Source organism: Dermacentor albipictus, chromosome 6, assembly GCF_038994185.2.
Source record: "Dermacentor albipictus isolate Rhodes 1998 colony chromosome 6, USDA_Dalb.pri_finalv2, whole genome shotgun sequence".
In the NCBI taxonomy this organism is placed as follows: Eukaryota; Metazoa; Arthropoda; class Arachnida; order Ixodida; family Ixodidae; genus Dermacentor; species Dermacentor albipictus.
This window is the reverse complement of record NC_091826.1, coordinates 108,431,808-108,453,510: the sequence shown is the minus strand read 5'-3', so window position 1 is coordinate 108,453,510 and position 21,703 is coordinate 108,431,808. Positions and strand designations below refer to the sequence as shown.

General features: G+C 45.2%; 1 protein-coding gene across 3 annotated transcripts in view; it reads right to left on the bottom strand.

The window, feature by feature from the left end:
- Positions 1–19,191, bottom strand: part of LOC135905030 (uncharacterized) — a 73,311-nt gene extending 54,120 nt beyond the window's left edge. The window contains exons 1-5 of one of the 3 annotated variants that reach the window (XM_065436030.2): positions 19,080–19,191; positions 13,648–13,677; positions 10,310–10,386; positions 10,184–10,213; positions 7,832–7,867 (exon numbers count right to left, since the gene is read on the bottom strand). In XM_065436030.2, coding sequence (XP_065292102.2) covers positions 7,832–7,867; positions 10,184–10,213; positions 10,310–10,342 — 99 coding nt within the window. In that variant the 5' untranslated portion in view covers positions 10,343–10,386; positions 13,648–13,677; positions 19,080–19,191. The remainder of the gene's footprint in view (positions 1–7,831; positions 7,868–10,183; positions 10,214–10,309; positions 10,387–13,647; positions 13,678–19,079) is intronic. The other 2 variants (XM_070541228.1, XM_070541229.1) reach the window with 2 other exon arrangements.
- Positions 19,192–21,703: the final 2,512 nt, after the last annotated feature.

Below are 21,703 nucleotides of genomic sequence, written 5' to 3'. Positions count from 1 at the left end.
TCACGACGTCAAAGGGAGAAGGTGGTCATCGGCGACACAAGCGGGCGACGTGTCCAGCGACAGCGCGGGCGAGCACATGGGCCTATTCTCCGGCGTTCGCCACGCGTCTGCGTGGCGGAACAACGGAGCCGGAGATCTCGCGATAGTGAGCGACACAGGATGCGCAGTCCTCGGTTAGGCATGGGGTGGCATCGTAGGTCGAGCATACGGCGCACGCTGCTGAAGGGGCCGAGCGGCGACGGAAGCGTAGGTAAGTAGCGCAGTTACGGGTGGTTGTGGCGGCATAGGCGGGAGGGCCTCAGCAACCTGGGTCCGAATGACGCGTTGAAGGTCCGGACCAAAGACTGCTCAGGCTCGAGCGTGAAAGGCAGTAATGAAAGCTGACGTGCTACCTCTTCACGGATAAAGTCCTTGATCGTGGAGAGCAGCGGCTGTTGATTGGCATGGACGCAGCTACCTATTAGCTGGATACTGTGTCGGGCGTAGTGAGGGCGTAGCGGGCGATCGTGCGCTGCCTACGCAACTCGTCAAAGCTCTGACACAATGAGACGAGTGCAGCGACCATAATGGGATATCTGGCGAGCAGCAGCTGAAAAGCGTCGTCCTCCATGCCCTTCAGCATGCGCCATGATTTTGTCCTCCTCAGTCATGGTGGAATTGGAAGAGATTGTCATGGAAGTCATGGAAGAGATTGAGCACATCCTCATGTAGCCCGTGCAATTCTCGCCGGGATGCTGCGCACATTGACGCAGGCGCTGCTCAGCCTGAAAGTGGCGGGCTGTAGGCCAACCAAGGACGTCCATAGGTGATGCCTTACAAACGGACCAAGTGGGAATGTTCGTCTCGTGGTTGTGATACCAGAGTTGCGCGATGTCCGCGAGATAAAACGTGACGTGAGTCAACTATGTTGGAACGTCCCATTTGCTATTGGCGCTGACGCGTTCATACGTCGACAACTAATCTTCAACATCTGACTCGCCTGAGCCGTTGAAGGTGGGTGGATCCCGCTGACGGTACACGGCGCCACAGGAGGCATAGGTGGCCGAAGGCTCAGTCTAAGTCGAAATCTCGTTGGCCATAATGTGAGCAGGAACAGAGGGGAGCGTTCCAGGGTGGTGCAGGGGACGCACGCAACCTCCACCAAATTTTACTTGATTTGTTTACTTGCAGACGTCAAGGAACAACGAGGAACGCCGAAGGCGAGCGTCAAGAAACGGCGCGCGTCAAGCGGCCGAAAATCCGGGCAAGCGCAAGCTCGGGTCGCCTGCCTACCACCAACACTGTGGCTTGCTTGCTTGGCTGCTTCGTCGGCGTCTTGTCTTCTTCATTATACATCATCATCATCATCAGCCTGGTTAAGCCCACTGCAGGGCAAAGGCCTCTTCCATATTTCTCCAACAACCCCGGTCATGTACTAATTGTGGCCATGCTGTCCCTGCAAACTTCTTAATCTCATCCGCCCACCTAACTTTCTCCCGCCCCCTGCTACGCTTCCCTTCCCTTGGGATCCAGTCCGTAACCCTTAATGACCATCGGTTATCTTCCCTCCTCATTACATGTCCTGCCCATGCCATTATACATTACATTACACAATGTAATGTCAAAGAAACACGCACGTGCAAGAGATCTCGAGGCGTCATGGCGTATTTCTAGGATCTTTCTTCCCGCACGGCCACCGCCGCCGCTGCTGTGAATGAGTAGTGTTCCTGTATATGCTCCGGCAGGGAGCAGAGTTACGCATAACTTTACCGGCGCCGCTCACACCGCTATTCGCTGGGTGCTATTACGTGGTGCAAAATGACGTGAAATGTTGAACTGCGCCACTGCGAAGCCAACTTTACGGGCGCGGCACCGACTCGTTTTCGTCAGTGCCATCGAAAGTGCAATCAGCGACCATCGAGCGTGCGTTGTACGGATCGGCTCGGTTGCAGGTATGGTTTTCGACGATATTCAGTTAGTGACATTGGTGAAGTGGTACGAAAGACATCATTTTGAGACTTGTATTCCAGTATCACGGGGTACAGCGCACCGAGCTGCACAAACCGCACGTAGGAGGCAAAGCTTTTTACGCGACGCCGTGCGGACGCACGAGACCGGCCGGCTCCTAAAGGGACAAGGCTATGCGAGGTGCATTCGCCTTGTTTACAGAGGCGGGTTCGGCTTGTTTACGCTAAAGCAGTATTTATCGCGAGTAAGACACGCTGGAATCCATACGCCTGGCATCAGAGGTTATTGATGTGTGCAATTTTTTAGTGTATACGTGCAGCGCGACACAGACGCGGGTCGAAAATGGACGACACGTCTGTGTCACGCTGCACATATACGCTAAGAATGTTAACTTACCAACTCGCTCAATTCACGGTGTAACTTGTGCGATTGTTCTGACTATGTGGCCCTAGAACAGTGTGCTCAAAACAGAGTAAATACTAGAAGATACAATTTGCCTGCTGCACCCTGGCTTTTCTCTACTGTTTTTTCTGAATTTTTTGGCGGTGTTATGATTTTTCATTTAAGGCCGATTGATGTGCTGGCGTTCATTGTTTTGTAGTAAGCGAAAACATCGTGCGCTCCCGCTGATGAGACAGCTGGGATAGCTTCAGCATTTACCACGCGCAATATGTTACTTGTTCGATCAGCCTTAGTCGACGTGAGGAATGTGAAATTATTTTTGAACGTTTAATAAGCGCTGCGCTGTAGTAAATAAATCTGAGGAGTATGAAGAGATAAGCAAACATGTGTTGCCATATTACAGTGTGCAATGTGTGAATAATTACTTTGCAAGTTTGCCATGTTATATGATTATTGCAACAAAAATAACCTGTTCTTACTCTTATAACTTGTTGCATTTTCAGTGGCTTTGAATTCCACCACCAAGGCTCTAAGAACGAGCACTCATCGCCTGCTGCCACCATCCATTGCTCATCTATTCCCTTGTACGAAATAAATTTGATCTAGAAGCTCGCGCATCTTGAATCGTTTTCCACTCGCAGATTTGCTGCTACGAAGTAGCGGTTTGCGGTATGAATCGTAAAAATAAGCTTTGCATAAAATGTGCTCATGTGAACATTTGAAATGCGCTTAAATCTACGTGTCTGTACCGCATATACCAAAAACGTGCAGCTGCTGTGGATGACAGTTAGTGATGAATGACGGTCAAGAACAACGGTCACTGGCATAACTGCAGGCAGGATAGTTCTCTTGGCGACGATCATTACTCGTCGGGTTTCGGCAGACAAAATGAATTCACGTAATTGTCCACTACACGCGTGTGAAGTTTTCCTTAAACACCCTTTGAAATATTTCTTGCCTTCCGGCCTCCGCTATAAGACTGCATGCTGAACATATGCATGCTAAAAAACATTACACCGCTTTGTGCTGCAAGGTAATGCGCGTTTGCACGTGAACTTTTGAGCTGTTCGAGCCACGGCATAGTCAGCATTTTATTTTGAGGGATCGAGGGAGGTCCTACTACTATATGTACGTTCGTGCGTGTGTTTGTATATGTGCGTGTATTTATGTACAAACTAAAAATTTTGGGGGGTTGGCACCCCTCCGGCGATGCCAATCCTTCGAGCGAAGCCTGCATTAAAAAGTGTCACCTTGCTCAGCGCTTGCGGACAATTGCCGCATGTAGCTCCCGACCAGCAGACAAAAAAGCTACTTGAACACCGCGCGGCATTTGCCTCCAGCGCACGCGAAGAGTTGCTTTGCAGAGCTGGAACACAACGGCGGACTTATGCACAACTCCGCTCCCTGCGGGAGCATATACAGGGACACTACGATGTATGGATGGATGTTGTGAGCGTCCCCTTTGGAACGGGGCGGTGGGATGCGCCTCCACGCTCTTGCTATTATACTGCCTAATGTCCTACCTAGGTTAAACAATTAAAAAGAAGAAGAAAAAACACTATGAACTACGACACCCAAATTCTCTGATCCTTTATTCCGAACTGTGCTTTTGTACGTCTCCGTTTTCTGTCGTTTCCCTGCTTTTCTTCCACCATCCCTCCAATCACCTCTTACTACTACTATGGATGGATGGATGGATTGATGTTATGAGCGCCCCCTTTGGAACGGGGCGGTGGGTTGCGCCACCAAGCTCTTGCTCTTATACTGCCTAATGTCCTACCTAGGTTAAGCAATAAAAAAAGAAAGAAAACACTATGAACTACCACACTCAAATTTTCGGATCCCCTATTGCGAACTGTGCTTTTGTACGTCTCCGTTTTTTGTCGTTTCCCTGCTTTTCTTCAACCAATCCTCCAATCGCCTCTTACTAATGCCTATTGCGGACATGTTTACTTTTCCACTGCTCTCGCTGAAGCCAAGGGCTTCAAGGAGGCCAGTGGTGTCTAAATCGACCGCTGGGTAGACGTCTTCACATTCTAATAAAACAGTCTCCCTAGCTTTACCGCAGCAAGCACATGCTTCTTCTTACGCGTCTTATATCTCGCTATATAGGTGCGTGTTCTAAGGCATCCCGATCTGGCTTCGAAATGTAATGAGCTTCCCTTTGAGTTTTCATAAATTGTTTTTTTTCCTGATTTCATTTTTTCCTCTTAAGTAGTTACTCATGGCAGGTTTCTTTTCTATTGCCACCACCCATGAGATTATTTCAGCCTCTGACTTTCCGCTTGACCTTCTTTGATGCTGTGTTGCCAACCCTACGGGCCGCATACTTGCTGGTAAGCTTCCTACTTTTCCTCCACTGTGAATCAATGTTTTTCCTGCACAAATTCCTGAACACTCTCCCAGCCCATTTATTTTCTTCCAAATACCTCAGCCGTTCCTGATACTCAATTTTACTGCGAGCTTCCGTCACTTCAAAACTAGTCCAGCCCATATCATTATGCACAGCTTCATTTGTACGATGGATGGATGGACGGATGTTATGAGCGTCCCCTTTGGAACGGGGCGGTGGCTTGCGCCACCAAGCTCTTGCTACTATGCTGTCTAATGGGTGGAAACAAGCGTCACCTGGTGGTGGTGCAACGAACTCAGCGGTGGTATCTCACGCGCGTCCTCCGCTGTGACTGGTTACACGGCAAGAAAACAGCCACGCAGCACACAAGGTGATGAAAATGTGGAGAGGTTAGCAGAGGAACGTTTTGCTTTTAAAACTGTAGTGATGGCGGAAGAGTACTGATGACCCTACTCAGTACACTTCATACAAGACCTTTTTTAACAACTTGGTTCTGGTTAACTTCATTTAAGTATGAAACTACGACTTTCATCGCCCCTTTTGTACTAATGCTTAAACATAAAAAAATATTTTATTTTATTTGATGCGTACTGCTGGCTGAAGGGCCAAGCAGGGTAGGCATTATTATCGAACAGATAATATAAGCAAATAAATAATGTACAGTAGAAAGGATTCCAGACAAGTATTGCACGCAGAAAAAAAAAATTGTGTCTGCTCGAGCAAGATAATGCGTTCGTGCATTATAACGGCGGTGTCGGGTATGTGTGGTTGTTAAGGGTGACGGAAATGGGGAAGGTTCATTTGCTGGTTGATTATTAAAAAAACAAACGGAGGACCCATATCCTGATTCCTTTCCTTCGTGTTCCGAGTGGGTGTATTTTGATGGCACTGCATTATTTCACTGGGAGAGTCGGATTTGGAAAATTTGCTGAATATAAAGCTTATAGCATTTATTTATTTTTTACGATTTGTTAATGTTTACTTTAAGGGTCCCAAACGATGCATGCATACTCTAGTTTAGATCTAATTAGTGAGTTGTATCCGCGCAGTTTAACATTAGTGGAGGCTCTGTTGAAATCATGCCTTAAGAAACACAGTTTTAGGAAGGAAGATAACAGATGTTAAATGTGTGAAAGTTCCAAGACAACTTGTCAGTCAGTGTCACTCCTAAATATTTGCAGTTAGTAACTCGTTTAAGTCGTAGGGTACCGAGTTTACAGGTGCATGCAAAGAGGGCTGTCTTCTTTTTAGTAATCGGAATGAACACTGTTAGGATCGGCCTGCAGCTATTTCAGCCCGCTGCAGGTGCGTCGATCAATCCGGGGTGGCGCCGCCCTTCGGAGAACGAGCGAGGACGACGACGCTAACCGACCATGCGCCGCGTTTGGAGGATCGGTGACGACAGCAGGGCTGGCCACGTTTGGCGCCCTGTGCATTGTTGGTGAACTTGCCAGGTCGTCATGGTCTCTCTGCGGCACGGGGAGCTGCCTTGGCAAAAGGGTGCTTTGCGGTACGGGGGCCCCAGGATTCGTCACAGTCTGCCTACACACGAGGCGACCAAGGAGAAAGGCAGCTCTGGAATGTAGAGGCGCCGGATGGGTTCGGACGTGACCATCTGATTATGGGGACGCAGGACAATGGATAACACGACGGCCGCGCTGCAAAGGTCATCTGCCTTCGGAGGGGGCACTGAAACTTGAGTGTGCGAGTGTGTGTGTGTGTAAACCGTCCCGCGGAGAGGCGGCTAGTCTACGGTGACGTCGAACGATGACGTCGAACTATGACGTCGAACTATGACGTCGAGCGGAGTGCTTATAATGAGCGATTGTCGGCTGCTAGAGTGTGCTCGTTGTCGTGCTCGAAATGAACTCGTGAGCTGTGTGCTCGTTTGCTGTATGCTTCGTTTTGCGGGCTCCATTTGGGAGTCACGCTAGGCTGTGTAAATGTATGTCTTGTTTCAACCGAAAATAATGTAAATAAATCTTGTTCGCCTAAGTCCCGACGAAGAGTCAAGATAATCCCAACGACTACGACGACTGCCAAATCTAATAACAGACGTTTCTCTGCGTGAAGTTTGGTAGCACGTTCATAGCACCATTTGGCTACGTTACTGACACTAACATTTATGCCGTCTTGGTCATTTGTGGAATGAACTTCTTAGTACAATGAACAATCGTCGGCGAACAGTCAAATTTGGACTCCAGGACAGTTTACATCAAGAATGTCATTGGTATACAGAAGAAACAGTAAAGGTCCCAGCACACTTCCTTGAGGCACCCCAGATGTGATTGGAAGGCAGTCCGAGTAATGCCCGTCCACATACACGAAGTGTACGTGGTCAGACAAGTAAGCTGCAATCCAACGCCTCAAAATTTGTAGAACGCCAAGTGACCTGAGCTTTATGATTATTTTATCGTGAGGTACCGTATCAAAAGCCTTGATGAAATCTGAGAATAATACGTCTATACTATTATGTTTTTTTATCTGCACCAATCTTTTAAAGACTGCCTGCGGCACACAGCACACCTCTAACCCTTGATCTAAATTACTCGATGAGGCGGCTATTCTACGAGAAATCGAATAATTAATTAATTGCGCCAGTTAACCTTTGCAATTAAGTACCTTACGGCACATACGTCAATCCATGAATTGTAGCCAGTGAGTATGCAAGGCATATCTATTTGGAACAATTTCTCAGGACTACACCAGTTTCGAGACACTCATTTTCAGAGCGTCCGACGAAAGGCATTCGCGTTCCAGTTTCTTTGTGTTTCAATGCAATGCGCTGCCCCTTCAAGATGTTCAACCAGTACCAACTCGCCCAAATGTCGATCCTTCTGCATAAAACAGCGCTTCTAAAAAAAAAAATGAGTGAAACTGCATTTCTACCGCAAGCTTTAAGGCGCATATCTCAAAACCGGTGCAATCCTCAGAATTCGTTCCAAGAGTATATGCCTTGCATATTCAGTAGCTACAATTCGTAGATTGCAATACGTGCAATAGGTGATTGATACGTCTTTACACAGAGACATTAGCAAAAGATTCCGATGACGGATTTTATCTGACATCCAGCAAGAAATAAGTTCAAGAAACAGTGGCAGCAAACAGCGCAGAAGAGAATCGACTCACCTTTGTTACTCGGGTGCGGTGTTTGCGTGCCAGCAACTACGAGTAAAGGAGAGTGACTTCATATCATCATGGAATGCACAGGCGCTTCATGTTCTCAAATAATGATAAGATCGAAAAAAAGAATTCTCGGTTACTGTGAAGCCGCTGGGCTCTGAACGTAGCAGCGCGTTTGCCAAATAATGAATCAATAATCGCGTGTTAACGACTAATAAGTTCTGCAGTGCTCTCTGTCAGTCTTCATTACTATTCACAGTTGTAGAGGTCTAGGGTTTAACGAAATCTCATTTGATCGGCTACCTTACCGTCATATTTCTCTTCGCTTTCTTTTTTTTTTTACTGCTGCGCTCAGGTTACGTTCACGTCACAAACGGCATGCATGCATCAGCGAGGCATGGCGTTTTTGACAGCAAAGTAGCGAGCGCGAAGCGTTAGAAAAATCAAAGGCACAAAATATATACGATAATTTTTTGGATACAAGATAGTCTAAAAGCAACATTATTTGGAGTGTTTGTCCTGAGTAGCAGTGCATGCACACAAGAACACAATTTAGCAAAGAACTGTTGTGCACGCTATGAAGATGTTGTACTAAATAAATCACGGTGATCAACTTCCCGAAACTGCGTAGGTTATGAGGGAAGCCGCAGTGGAGGGCTCCGGTTTTACTTTTTGCCCCCTGGTATTCTTTTGACATGCTCCCAAATATAAGCACACGAGCCGTTTTGCATTTAGCCCCCAACAAAATGGGGGCCGCCTTGATGATGATGATGATGACCATTTATTGGCATACGATTTGAAACCTGGCGGTGACAAATAGTCATCTAGTCTGCTTGAGTTAATCAGGTATGCTCTACACGTATTTTATTCTCGTATTTAATACTCATCCTAATCTTTTTCTTTTCCTCAAAACTTCTCTATCTACCTCGTATCGCTATACCTATGCCTGTAACAGTTCCGGTCGTATCAATTTCTTCCCTGTCTTTTTGTCTTTGTTTTTCACGAATACTCCATGCTTCCATCCACTTTAACTCCAAGCGCTTCTAGAACACTTACGTTACCTACGGGTCTCGCTGGCTGAATAGTTTTGCATTACATTAGCATGTGCTGAGTGTTCTGCGATATTTTGCTGCTGCAGACACACGCCTCATGTCGTTGCGACTTTTTGTTCCGGTATGTTTTTGCCTTTAGGCTACTATCTCGAGCCTCAAATAGCGAGGCGTTTATACACCTCCCTATACATCTCCTTCAGCAAGTCCACGAAATCGTCATCGATGCCTTCAACAAGTCCCTGTGTACGTTATCGCAGGCTTACTTAGAAATACTATCCATAAAGGTCTATTCTGAGCTATTGAAATTTCTGTGCACTGAGTTAGTACGTACATATCCTCTAGGCGTCTGCCTAGTTTGAACGTATTCTGTAGCTCCCCAGTGCATAACTTTTCTCCATCCACTTCGACACTTACAATTGTGTGGCTTGCATTCCCATTCTATACATCACCGACGTTACTGTAGCTGGCTTCTACGAGCTAGTCTCATCCTTTGCCGCCTTTGCCTTTGTAGATGAGCTTTCTTGCCTTCAAACTAGAATTTTCTTCGTTTTAATCAATTGCTCTATCACACTAGTCAGCAGTGCCTTCTTCTTTGGACCCAGTGGTCTGATTAGCTGTATTGGGATTTCATCGGGTCCTGCTTCCGTGTTATTCAAGACATTTCCTTCTAATTTTCTTCTGATGGCGCGTTAATTCCCATTACTGAAAATTAAACACGTCGTCTAGTGTTCAGCTCTCGAAAACATGTCTGCTAAGCCACCACGGCGGGCATTTCGCACTATGTGACCGTCACTAAAGCATGCTTACCTGTCGAACTTCAACTATGCGGCTCCAAGTGAATAGAGTGGTTTCAAAAGCCTGTCCATTTGTGTACCCCTTTTATTAACGTGGCGGTCTCGCACGAAAGAATGGTAACTAAAGATATTCGAGATTACATTTTAGCGTGTGTGCCTGGGTATGTGAAACAACGAATAAAGGCAGCCTTTTTGAACCAAATGCATGCGTAAAACATCCGTATTTTCTTTATTTAGAGTATTTGACAGGGGGCCCTAGATAGCGTATTGCGTGAGGGGCATTTCCAAGCTTGAAATGATCTTTTGTGAATGTGACACACCACAACGTTTCCTTGTTAGTAAAATTTTCATTCCACTAGTTCACTCGCAACCCTTTTGTACTTCCGGATCTGATTACGTATAAGCACTACTTTTTCTTTAAATGACATAAAAGAAACAGTCGCGGCGCCACCTGGCAGGTGCATGTTACGTTTATCTGCCAAGTTGCAATTCGTTGAAGAGAAAATGCCTACCTCGATACTCGTACTCGTGGCCCGGGTAGCCTGCGACGTGAATTTGACGAAATGTTAAAAATGAAGCAGTGACCGGCAAAAATAAATTAGACTCAGAAAGAAGCGTCCACCGTTACTGCCACTGACCTTCGTGCTCCTGCGAAGGGTTATGGGCGGCATCTGAAACAAGATCGCCCAGTCGCTGGGAAGTCAAGCTTCATTTCCTATTTTCGAATAAAAAAGAACTGTCGTGATGGTAGTGCTCTGATGTGTTCTCAATATGACCATATATATTGTTTATAATGTGCTTCTTTTGCAATTCTAACCATTTCTTTTGGAAATCACTTGGGGTATATCTCGCAATTCGGCGCGTTAAGGTGGATTACCTGGAGAGGTAGACATTGCTTGCAGAAATAAAGAAATATCCGTATTCTGGCGTTTAAATAATATGAGTTAACAATTACATTTAATGATTTTAGGACACGTGTTAATGCAGCGCAATCAAATCCGACCAGCAGTGAAGTCATGTCTGCTTAGCACAAATTCTAGAAATAGCGCCGCTTTCAAGATATCCGGCACCAGTCTCTTAAAATATCTATTAGCGTTCAGCGTATATAGGTGCATTTCGAACTGCTTGATGCAGGATGTTGGAAGTCTGTTAACCGAAACACCAGTGCATTTTTATAATACTTTAAGGGCAGGCATCTCAAACGTTATGATAGTCTTAATACTGTTGTTAATCGAACGTGACTTGACTACTACTGGGTATCAATTACGCCATTAGTCTAGTTTTTCAACTGCAACAAATGCACGAGGGTGAACAAATAGAAAGTTAGACAATGAATCTTTTAAATTAGCTCCCAGGTCATTGCGTTTTTTTTATTGTACAAGTAATATCCACCTCCTAAGGTAATCTAACTAAAAAGGCAGATAAACGCTTTCTGGGACGGGTATTTTTTTTTTAAAGAAACGTTTACGTGCTGTTACTAAAGTAGAGTGGTGGCTTTTAAGGCGCCTATTAAAACCGCGTTTGGGTGCTTGCCAGAAATTCTATATTTTTCGTCACATCACGAGAAAAACGCAGCAAGCTACTTGATCACAATAATTCGTGTTAAATGTAGACGAACATTCCAGCTTATACAGGTAAGCCAAACTCATTAAGGTTTCACTTTATTGAACAACGATTATGCTTGGAAACATGATTGTATGGTCAGTCTCGTTCACATCGCACTTCAGGCTGACCACCCGGTTTGCTATTAGCATGCTATTTATCATTAGTCTTTTAATTAGACGACTGAACATATGTCGAAACATTTATCTTTTCACTGAAGTGAGCTTGAACTGCCGTCGCAGACACATAACTAAAGGTATGAATTCCTGTACAGTTATTTCACAACTCCCCATTTTCTCCATACCTCTACAGCACCTTTTAGTTCGAAATAATGGTGCACCACCCATACATGTGTCAAAGTTACTTAACTGTATTTCAAGGTGCCGAAGATTCCATCAAGTTAATGCAAGGCAGTAGGATGACGCATTGTACATTTTCTTCTCCGAACTCACGATTACAGAGCGTGGCTTTAGTCCACACTTAATAATGTCGTGCTTGTTATGAAAAAAAAACGTGAATGAGTGCTTCATAGTACACGAACAAGTTAGTCACTGGCTGCAAGAACTATTACGAGAAGAAAAAAAAACCTAAGTCCGAACTTCGCAGCGCTGAATCTAAGCAGATTACGATTTTCCGGCAGCTGCGCACGTGTACGTCCTTTCACAGTCTCATTTGTCGCGGTGACGTTTCGATACAACGTACTTTTTGTGCAATTTTGTGCACACATGACGCGGTCACGTATCTCCATTAGTGCGTGACGTTTCCCTATGAAGAAATGCGTGAATGATGGTGGGTCGAACTTCTGTCTGCCAGCGCGGCAGCCCAATGCTTTAACTATTAGACCACGATCACGCTAATGTCGCTCTTTGAAACCTCTGGCACGTGCATGTTTCTCACGCTCTTCTTTCGTAAGGAGCTGGCGCTTTGAGACACTGTGTTGACTGCACTGCCTCCGAGATCAGCCCATATTTTCCGTCAGACGGAGACCTAGAACGTGTGTGAGGCCAGCCTTTAATGCTCTCGCATGAAAACAATTCTTTTGTCTTTGGTAGCGAAATGCAACAAGTCGGACATCCCGTCAAACACGATGTCGTGCCTTCAGTGAAGTGATTCCGCATTAGCAAATTGAATATTTAGCACAACGAATTGAATTATGCGGCCAGGCCGAAAATCACTACTTGTAGCTGCACTACTTGTTTTATAGTTGTTATGGTGTAATGGACGCGAAACAATGTGAAAAGCATGACAGGAAAGGGTGTCAGTTGACAATATTGAGAGTGTAAGCGATTCAATGTAACACAGTGCAATACCAGATGTTCTTTCTTTTTGCAAACAGCGTCTTCTTTGCTGACTTCCCTCTGGTTTGGTGTATCTGGGGTCTAGATATCTTGTAACCACTTACAGAAGAAAATGCCCTTTCGCGCCTCCAGAGCGTCTCAGCAAGTCGCAAAAGATATCAAAGTACAGGTCTCAAAAATCCAGAACTGAGAATTAGTTGCAGCGTAGATAAAATTAACGGTACAGGCATTACTATAGCGCCACTACAGTCGAAAATTAGCCACATTGCGCAATGGACTGCACTGTCACCGGGATCGCCTACGTGGCATGTGGCAAAGAAAGTGTCAATCAAGTCTCGATGCTAGACATAATTGAGCATGGAATACGATACAAATAGGATGTGAAATTAGTTAATAAAGATCGTGAAAAATACAGAAAGAGACAAAGTAGAGAAATAAGATCAGCTTTCAATCATCGAATTATTTCGAGCGCCATGTACGTCGACTCCGTCTTTATTTACGTACTTCAAACTTTCGGTGCACGTCACACACTTAGAGTGGCCCCTCTCTCTTTTAACTATGCAATCTATGCCATTTTTGACACTCCCAGGAAAGCTGGATAATATTTTAAGCTTTCCTTATAACGCCTCTAAACGGGACGAAAATGAGGGTTTAGCAATTTTCATTGAAACCCTAATTAATAAGCACATTTCAAAAGCTGCTTATTACACTTGTTACTCCACACATTTAATTAAAAATGAACTTTGTGAGTTATATAACTTCTGAGAAAACCATGACAACATATAACGTTTTTGACTGCTTCTATAGGCGGGTTATCGACTTGACTGTAATACATGCATTTCGCTTTAAAGACGTTGCAACTCAAAAACATAGCAACAGAGAGCTTCTTCACCAGTGTGCTGTCGTAATTTTACCATAATTCATGAGAACCAAGGCCTAACACTTACAGAAAAGAGAAATCAGTGACAAGCTCAAATACTTACATGGCACCTCTAAATAGAAAACAAACGCTGCTAATTTATCAAGTCATTTATGACTACAATATGGTAAACTTTAGGAAAATGCCAGAAACTTACGACCCAAATTCCTTTGCGAGTGATGCTGATCTAGAAGAATGGTCAGAAAGTAAACAAAAATTGGAGGACGCTTAAGCTTCGCCTTCAAGAGTGGAACGTGATAGCGTTATCGCACCCCGTTCGCACCGCCCACTCAAAACGATCTACGCGAGCCAAACCTCGTGATCGGCATGGACAGCCAGGTCGCGACGCGCCATAAAGGCGGACGCGATCATGGGGCGAGCGGCGCGCCACGTGTCGGGGCAGCACCGTACAGTGCGAGGAGGGGGTCCTCTGTGTTTGCCGCAAGATGGCTCTGCGTGTGCGCAGCGCGCAGAAATGTAGCGGAAACGTACTTCGCTACGCTTGTAACTGCGACTTCTGTAATTTACATGCTCATAATTACCTGTATACACCGCAGTATAACTTTCTACAGCATGTTTCTAAGGCAACACCGCGTTCACTAGAGGCGCTTTTGTCCCGCTTCGAACTATCGAACTCGTGGCTGAGTGATAGCGTCTCAATCTCACGCTCCGAAGACCCTAGTTCGATTCCCAACCAGCCCATACTGCAAGTTGTTTTTTATTTATGAATTGTCTTCCGGGGTTTTCCGCTCAAGGCCGCCGACGCCGACGACACTGGCTTTTCTGCGACGCCAGCTCCTTATCGCTATCACGTTAAAACCATCGTTTCAATCTGCGCTACAGCACGCTCACCGCGCCTCACCAGACAGTGCACGAACTACAGCAAAGATTGGTGGTGGCGAGTTCTGAATGCGATTAACGTTCTTAAATAACTTGACCTACTTTATGGTTTGTGGATGTGTATGCATGCATGTTTGTATGTAGGCATGCATGAACGTACGTATGTAAAGTCGAATGCAAAAGTCGAGACCACAGCATCAGCAGAAAAAAACTTATTTCTTCTAGCACATCCGTGCAACGTGAAATTGTATTTATGTATGGCGCTGATCGAAGAGGCGCATGTGGGCTGTACCACATGATTTCAGCCTTTATGCCTAGGCTGCGAAGAAAAAAACAAGTGGCAGTTTCACCCGAAAGGCGAAGCATCGATTGCGACAGCAAATTAGTAGACAGCTACACGAAATAAGGATAGCAGTTTTATCGGTCATATAATGTTGGGAACGTTCGCTTGCTAACTAAATTAGCAAGCGTGGTGTTACGTGTGTACATGCAAGAATGGACAAGCAAGAACGCTGGAAGCAAATATGCACAAGCACAAGCAAGAACGCTGGAGTGAGCGAGCGCGGCAGAAGCAGTGAGCTACTTTGCCTTCGTGCTGCCTGTCGCTTCATCGCGAACTAAGAGGCGAAAACAGCGCAAACTAAGCTATTGTCACTAGCCGCGCACTCCGTTTCATCGCAGATCGCTTTCAATATAGGTACCACACGGCCGCGCCATGTGCAGCAGCCGCTGGAGAGAACGTCGCCTCTCCTTCCTCTCTCCCCCTCCCCCCCCCCCCCCGGTGCCTTGCGCCCGACGGAAGGCAGCGCGCTTCGTCCCCGGTTTCCTCCCCTGAGACCGCGAGATTCAGCCGCCATCGTCCGTTCAACCTCGCACGCTTTCACTCGCACATACAGCATAATGCACGCGGTGACGATGCCATTGCTCTTTGACTTTATACAGAACACCACGGCGGCGGCAGAAATGCACCTGGAGTGTCCATATAATTGATATTGCAATAAAACATTTAGCAGCACCTCTGGTGCTTAAACTTTTCTAATCGACTGTACGTATGCATCCGCCGTCATGGCGTAGTAGCTGTGGTGTTGTGCTGCTAAGCCCAAATTCGCGGGATCAAATCCCAGTACCACCGGCCGCATCTCGATGGGGGCGGAATGCAAGAACACCGTCGCAAGGGAGACGACGCTTACGGCAACATAGCCAGCGCAGGAAAGGTATGCATGTTTATTGAGAGCATGGCTTACAATGTCACGAGCTAGCGCGCTGTACATACTGCGCATCAGCGCTGATACAATCACTACACGCGTCCGACACAACCTCCCTCGGAGAACAAACGAAAGAGACAGTTAGACAAATACACACATTTGTCAAAGCTTAAGGCACTTGATTAAAGTGTTCATCATAATGAAGTTTCCGTGGAGGCCGGACGGTACGACCCGACCTTCTCGTATACCTGGCGTCGGCGGAGTGTCAGGCGAAGGACTTGTTGGTAACGTTGATCCTACAGCTGTTTCTAGAGATGACGCTTCAGAGGCTTGAGTTGTTGGCTCAGCTTGTGTTGTAGGCGCCGGTGTATGGGAGTTTCTACCCGATAGACTCTCCTCGCAGTCATCACTTTCGCCGCTGTACTGCTGGCTCGTCCTGAGCAGATGTGGGCGGTTTCGCCGCAGTACACGGTGATCGTGAGTTTGTACCAAATGAGAATGTGGGGCAGCATCACCGACCAGCTTCCACATTTGACACCAGCCCGCAGCAGTCTGAAGCCTCACCTTCGTGCCTCTGTGCAGTATTTCCAAAGGTTTTTCAGCCTTGATTGCTGGTGCTTCCTCGTAGCTATCCGGGACACACCACTGAAGTCAGGAAGGTTAGAACGAAGTCACCTTCTTTGCCGAAGCTCACCCGGAGAATCCCATCTTCCAGTGGTGTTGAGCGATAGGCTAGCAGACCTAGCCAGAAGTCCTTCTTCACCACTTGAGTCTTTTCCTGGATGAGCTTTACGATTTGCACACCTTTTTCAGTCAAGCCGTTCGACTGCGGATAACGGGGGCTGGAAGTTACATGGTTGAAGCCGCATGTTTTGGCAAACCTGGTGGAACCTGGCAAATTCATAGCTCGAAAGCTGGAGTTCGTTATGCGCGCATACTTCTACCACTGACCAAAGCAAAAAAAATAAAAAATGACGTTTTGTGATCTCTACGGAGCCCTTGTTCACAATGGAATGCCGGCTAAGCGCAAGGTTCTTAAATAGCGTTCAACGCATGACGCAAACTTCGGGAGTAGATCTGGTTAAGAGTGCTAGATTGCTATTGATTGTGTAATTTGTAGTTTGAATTATTAGTGATTAGAGATTACGCCTCATTGCCAAGTTCCTCCCTGTGGCCACCATACGTGCGTTGCCCCAGTTTATCTCGTGACCCGCCTTCTCGGCATGCTCTGCGAAGGCATTTGTCACTGTGTGCCAATTGACGGCATCATCAACACGGCGAAGAATGGAAAGCAGGAGGCATCACAAGTCAGGAAACTGAACGCCTTCTTGGAAAAAGGCCTGAAACGCACAGTACCTAACTTCGTGGTTAGGAACATGTCTTCCTATAAGTTAACCGCTGTGGAAAACAAAGTTCTCAAGTTGTGGTCATAATTTAAAGGGGAAAAAGCAACCTGACACCCGAAATGTTACGTGTGCTGCCGAAGGCGCTATTTGCTTGCTTGAAAAAGATGTGGAAGACGAAGTCCGCACGAGAACAATAGGAATATTCTCGAGGATTCGCAAATCTGGTTCTGAGCAAGTTCTGTCGGAAGACGAACTTCAGGCGCACGGATCGCGTGTGGCCTCCCCATAGTGATCGGTGGAGCGAAATGGTGCCGAAATTCCCCTTGGTCGCCTCATCAGGCGCACACTACGTCACGCGTTACGTCATACATAAACAGAGCCACCGCCGAATCGCTTTTATGACGCCGCTCTAAAGACGCAGGTGTTGTCGACGCATCTGCGACGGAGCGTCGTTTAGACGCAGATGGCCGTTAAACCGAGCCTCGGCGCGAGCGAAGACATGCGTTCACCGGGGCGCAGTCCAAAAGATTGCACGAAACCCATTTGTTGGTAATTTGCGATTGAGCATACTTTCTAGTTAATTAGCTGAATGAAACTTGGAAGGACTAGAGTTTTATTCTAGGGGCAAACATTGGGCTGTCTGTTTCCCTCCCATAAAGCCGCATGTATTGACAGCAAATGGGAATTCCACAATGTTCACAACTTCACTGTGAACTATGTAATTATGGAAACTAAATGGAACTCACGTAATGTTAGAGTCGTCTTAGCGGCAAATTGTCATATAATTTCTTTCGGAATGGTTCCAATGAAACAAGAGTCACAGCCGTTTTCTGTAACCATACTCCCTCCGTAAATGCCCATGTATGGAGAGCAGACGGGATTTCTCTAACGTTTACAACTTCACTGGGAACTAACTAAGCATATGAAGGAAATGAAATTCGGCGTAATGATAGCGTCGTCTTAGCGGCCAACCTTGGTATTAATTTTTTCCAAGATACCTACATAAATATATGCAGTTAAACAAATCAAGACAAACGAGACATAGGCATGAAAAGAGTATTCTAGTACCACAATCACGAACTTCGGCGTACCCCTTTTCGTTTTGTCCACGAACCATCGCGGAGTGGAATTCACTGCCGCAAGAAGCAACAAATTTAGCTATCATTGAATCATTTTTAGCTGCCCTTCCGGACCATGCGTAACCTATCAAATTTGCGACATCCTCTTTCTTTGCGTCATATAAACGACGCACACTATGTGGTCTTACTGCTGCCATAACCATTTCTTTCACAGTACACTCGTTGTGTACTAATTTATGTCCCATTTTTTCGTGTAATGTATAGCTATCATAGAATCCTTGCTTTTCATTACGCGCACGTGTTTTCGGATTGTCATTTAAAGTGATATTGACTTTGTGCTCAAAACCCTTCTTGCTCTTTATGCTTTTTTATCTTTGTATGCTCTTTTTTTTTGCTATTATGCTCTGAAATGTACATGCCTGTGTCTAATGTAAGGCTAATTATTCATTATTAACCCCTGCTGCCCTGGCTTCCAAAAGGCACCTGGCAGTATTGTGCAAATAAATAAATAAATAAAATAACAATAGGTTAGATTGAGAGCCACAGAGCATTCGCGAGAAAGTTGGTTTTGCCGCAAATCTGTTCGCCGCCACCATTTTTCCCGAAGCTTGCCACAGACAGCTTAACTGTAAAAGAATGTCATGGGGCCCATACACCGCGAAGAACTGAAATGAACCGAACAAAGAAAATTTCATGACATCACCCACCGCACACATTGGCAGCAGTTGTAATGCGTAAGATTCTGAACGTGAGTGACATTTAAGAACAACATGGTGATATTGAGGTTGTTCCGGTAAGCATCAGGTTTCACTGGTTAGAATGAAATTAGCGGACGTGCATCACTTACGAACACTTCTGCAACGTGAACAAGTATACCATGAATGCGCACATGAAGTGACTAAGTACAGCAGTTGCAACGGACAAAGCGCACAAAGCGAATAGACGGTCTGGATGTACGACTAAACTGAGGAGGGGAAACGAGGCTTTGGATGTTGTGTAGCTCTCTGTGCATGTTGACCACTATGCCTGCATCGATTGCGGCTTCCCAAACGTCATTACGTCGCTGTTCTAGTAACAGATCTTATAGGCTTGTGCACTCGCTACTCGGTGTCCACTCACCCATCCCTGTCGGCTTTCCGGACGGAAGCTGAAATGATGAGACGGTGCAGCCACCCCGGGGTACGGATGGGCGACTTTGTCTTCCACGTGTTCCGAGCACACCAGCGTAGTCTGATGATCATGATGATGACGGTGATGCTTCGAATTAAAGGCGCGTACCCACGAAGCCCAACTGTCGGGCGACAGGACGTAGCTTAAGATAATTTTTTAGCGTAATAGGAGAAACTAAAAATCATCAATAGATGGAAATATGTACATGAAGAAAATATTATTGAAGTACGTAATACAGACCCCATTAATAAAGAATTTGGATACTGAGATCCAGTGAAATGACGAGTGAACAGAAGAGGGTAAATCTTCAAAAAATTTGCACGGTAGTCATTTCATTTTAAGACTCAGCGTCAGTAGAAAAACCATCCATGTGATTATAGCCTGATGTACCGGCCCTAAATAATATTACTGGAACATTTATTCTCAAACCAATCTTGCAATGTGATGCTTCGAGAAACCTCTTTCTCTGATTTCAATATCGTCGGCAGGATAAAAGAAAATTGATCTACCGATTTGAAATGCACTCATAGGGAAGATTGGGGATCTCTCTAGATTTTCTTTCATGTTTTTGGCAAATGCTGGCGCCAGGCGATTCTCACATGACGTTGTTTTCGGTATTTGGGTCCCATACGAGATATACCACATTAACATTAAAACGTTTACACGATAAAGCACCAGAACTTTATTGTGTTCACTGTGTTGACTGGCACAATCTCACATTTGGTTCGTTGGTTGTTCTTCAAGGAAATGGCGCAAGCCACACCACGGTATCAGCCATGAATCGGGAGCTGCAATTAAGGGTTACAAAAAATAAGAGCTTCATTGGAAATAAATTGAGACGAAGTTAGTAACTGACAATTGTAAAGGTAAACGTTATAATAAAGTGATAAACATGAACTTGTCTCACTGCCCACACATGCGACTAGAATGTAGAGTTGTCAACACGTGAAAGATAGCTATCTAGGTACGTGGCGCGTAACTTGCTGCGAAATGAGGTCTCATGCTTTTCTGTCGCAAATTATGGCGTATTTATTACATCAAGTGCATCGGAAATCTGAACCCACCCGCCGTGGTTGCTCAGTGGCTATGGTGTTGGGCTGCTGAGCACGAGGTCGCGGGATCGAATCCCGGCCACGGCGGCCGCATTTCGATGGGGGCGAAAACACCCGTGTGCTTAGATGTAGGTGCACGTTAAAGAACCCCAGGTGGTCAAAATTTCCGGAGTCCTCCACTACGGCGCGCCTCATAATCAGAAAGTGGTTTTGGCACGTAAAACCCCAAATTATTAGCTCAGCCTCCTCAAGAGGAAGCTTTAGCTCGGGTGCTCCTATTTAGGTACATGTAGAAGGGGAATTCGTTTTTCCCTGCAACCACTTTACCAAATTTGACGAGGTTTGTTGCATATAAAAGAAAAGGTTTAATTCTAGTGACTACTGGTTTCGGATTTTTCATTTAGGTGGTCAATTATTTATTAAAAATTGGCCAAAATTGAAAATTTTCAGATAACGAAACTATCAAGTTTAAAACTCCGTGACTCAACAATGAAAAATGATATCACAATTCTGTGAATTGCATCTAATAGTACATCTACAGCGGACAAAATAGATATGCCACACACGAATCTAAAAAAAATAGTATTGTGGAAGTACGGCTTTTGCAGAACCCTTGTACACAACGTAACCAATTCACGTAAGATACAAATTGACACAGCAAACTTGTCCGCTTTGACTGTAATAATAAATGCCGTTTACATAACCACAATATCTGTTCTTCATGCATAGCTATTAGTTTGTAAACGTCGTGCTTCTATTTTTTCAAACTTTCGAATTTTTCAAAATATTTTAAACAAACTTCAGGCCCTAAATCGAAGTTCTGTTTCCAACAGACACGAGGATTTAACTTTCTCTCTCAAATGCAACCAATTTCAATAAAAGCGATTAGCAGGATTATCTCAGAAAAGCGTTTCTGCGTTTTACAAGTATTTGAATAGGCCGCGTCGGATTGGGCCCGAGCTAAAGCTTCCTCTTAAAAAATTTATCGAGGGATCAAATACATGAATAATAACTGCATTGTCATTGCAAAAGATGCTGCAAACGAATTCTTGAAAGCTACGCACTGTAAATACAAGTAAAATATGTATCTTTTCATAAAATATTATACTCGTATGTGCCAAAAATTGTGCCCAACATAATTGACGTCAATGCTTCCATGTTTTTGTCTATTTATTAAGTAAGGAAAATATCACACGAACTTTAGAACTATATCAGTTCGAAACCAAGAAAGTAGTGCATGCCGCTGATATGAAAAATTAAAAGGCAATGAACTGAACAAGTTGAGGACAAATATGTTAATGAAACTTTGTCATTCAAGAACCGTGCTTACATTCTTGTATATATGCAATGGCCAGTGAAAAATCTCAATGACGCTGTCGATGGTTTTGGCCCGGTCTTGGAATGTCTTTGCAACGTCCTTTGAACCGTTTGCTCGAACGCTTAACAGTGGTCAATGAAATGAAGTGTTGAACGTACACGGCAGTCATATGGTGATTAATTTCTGTTTTCGAAACACCTTCA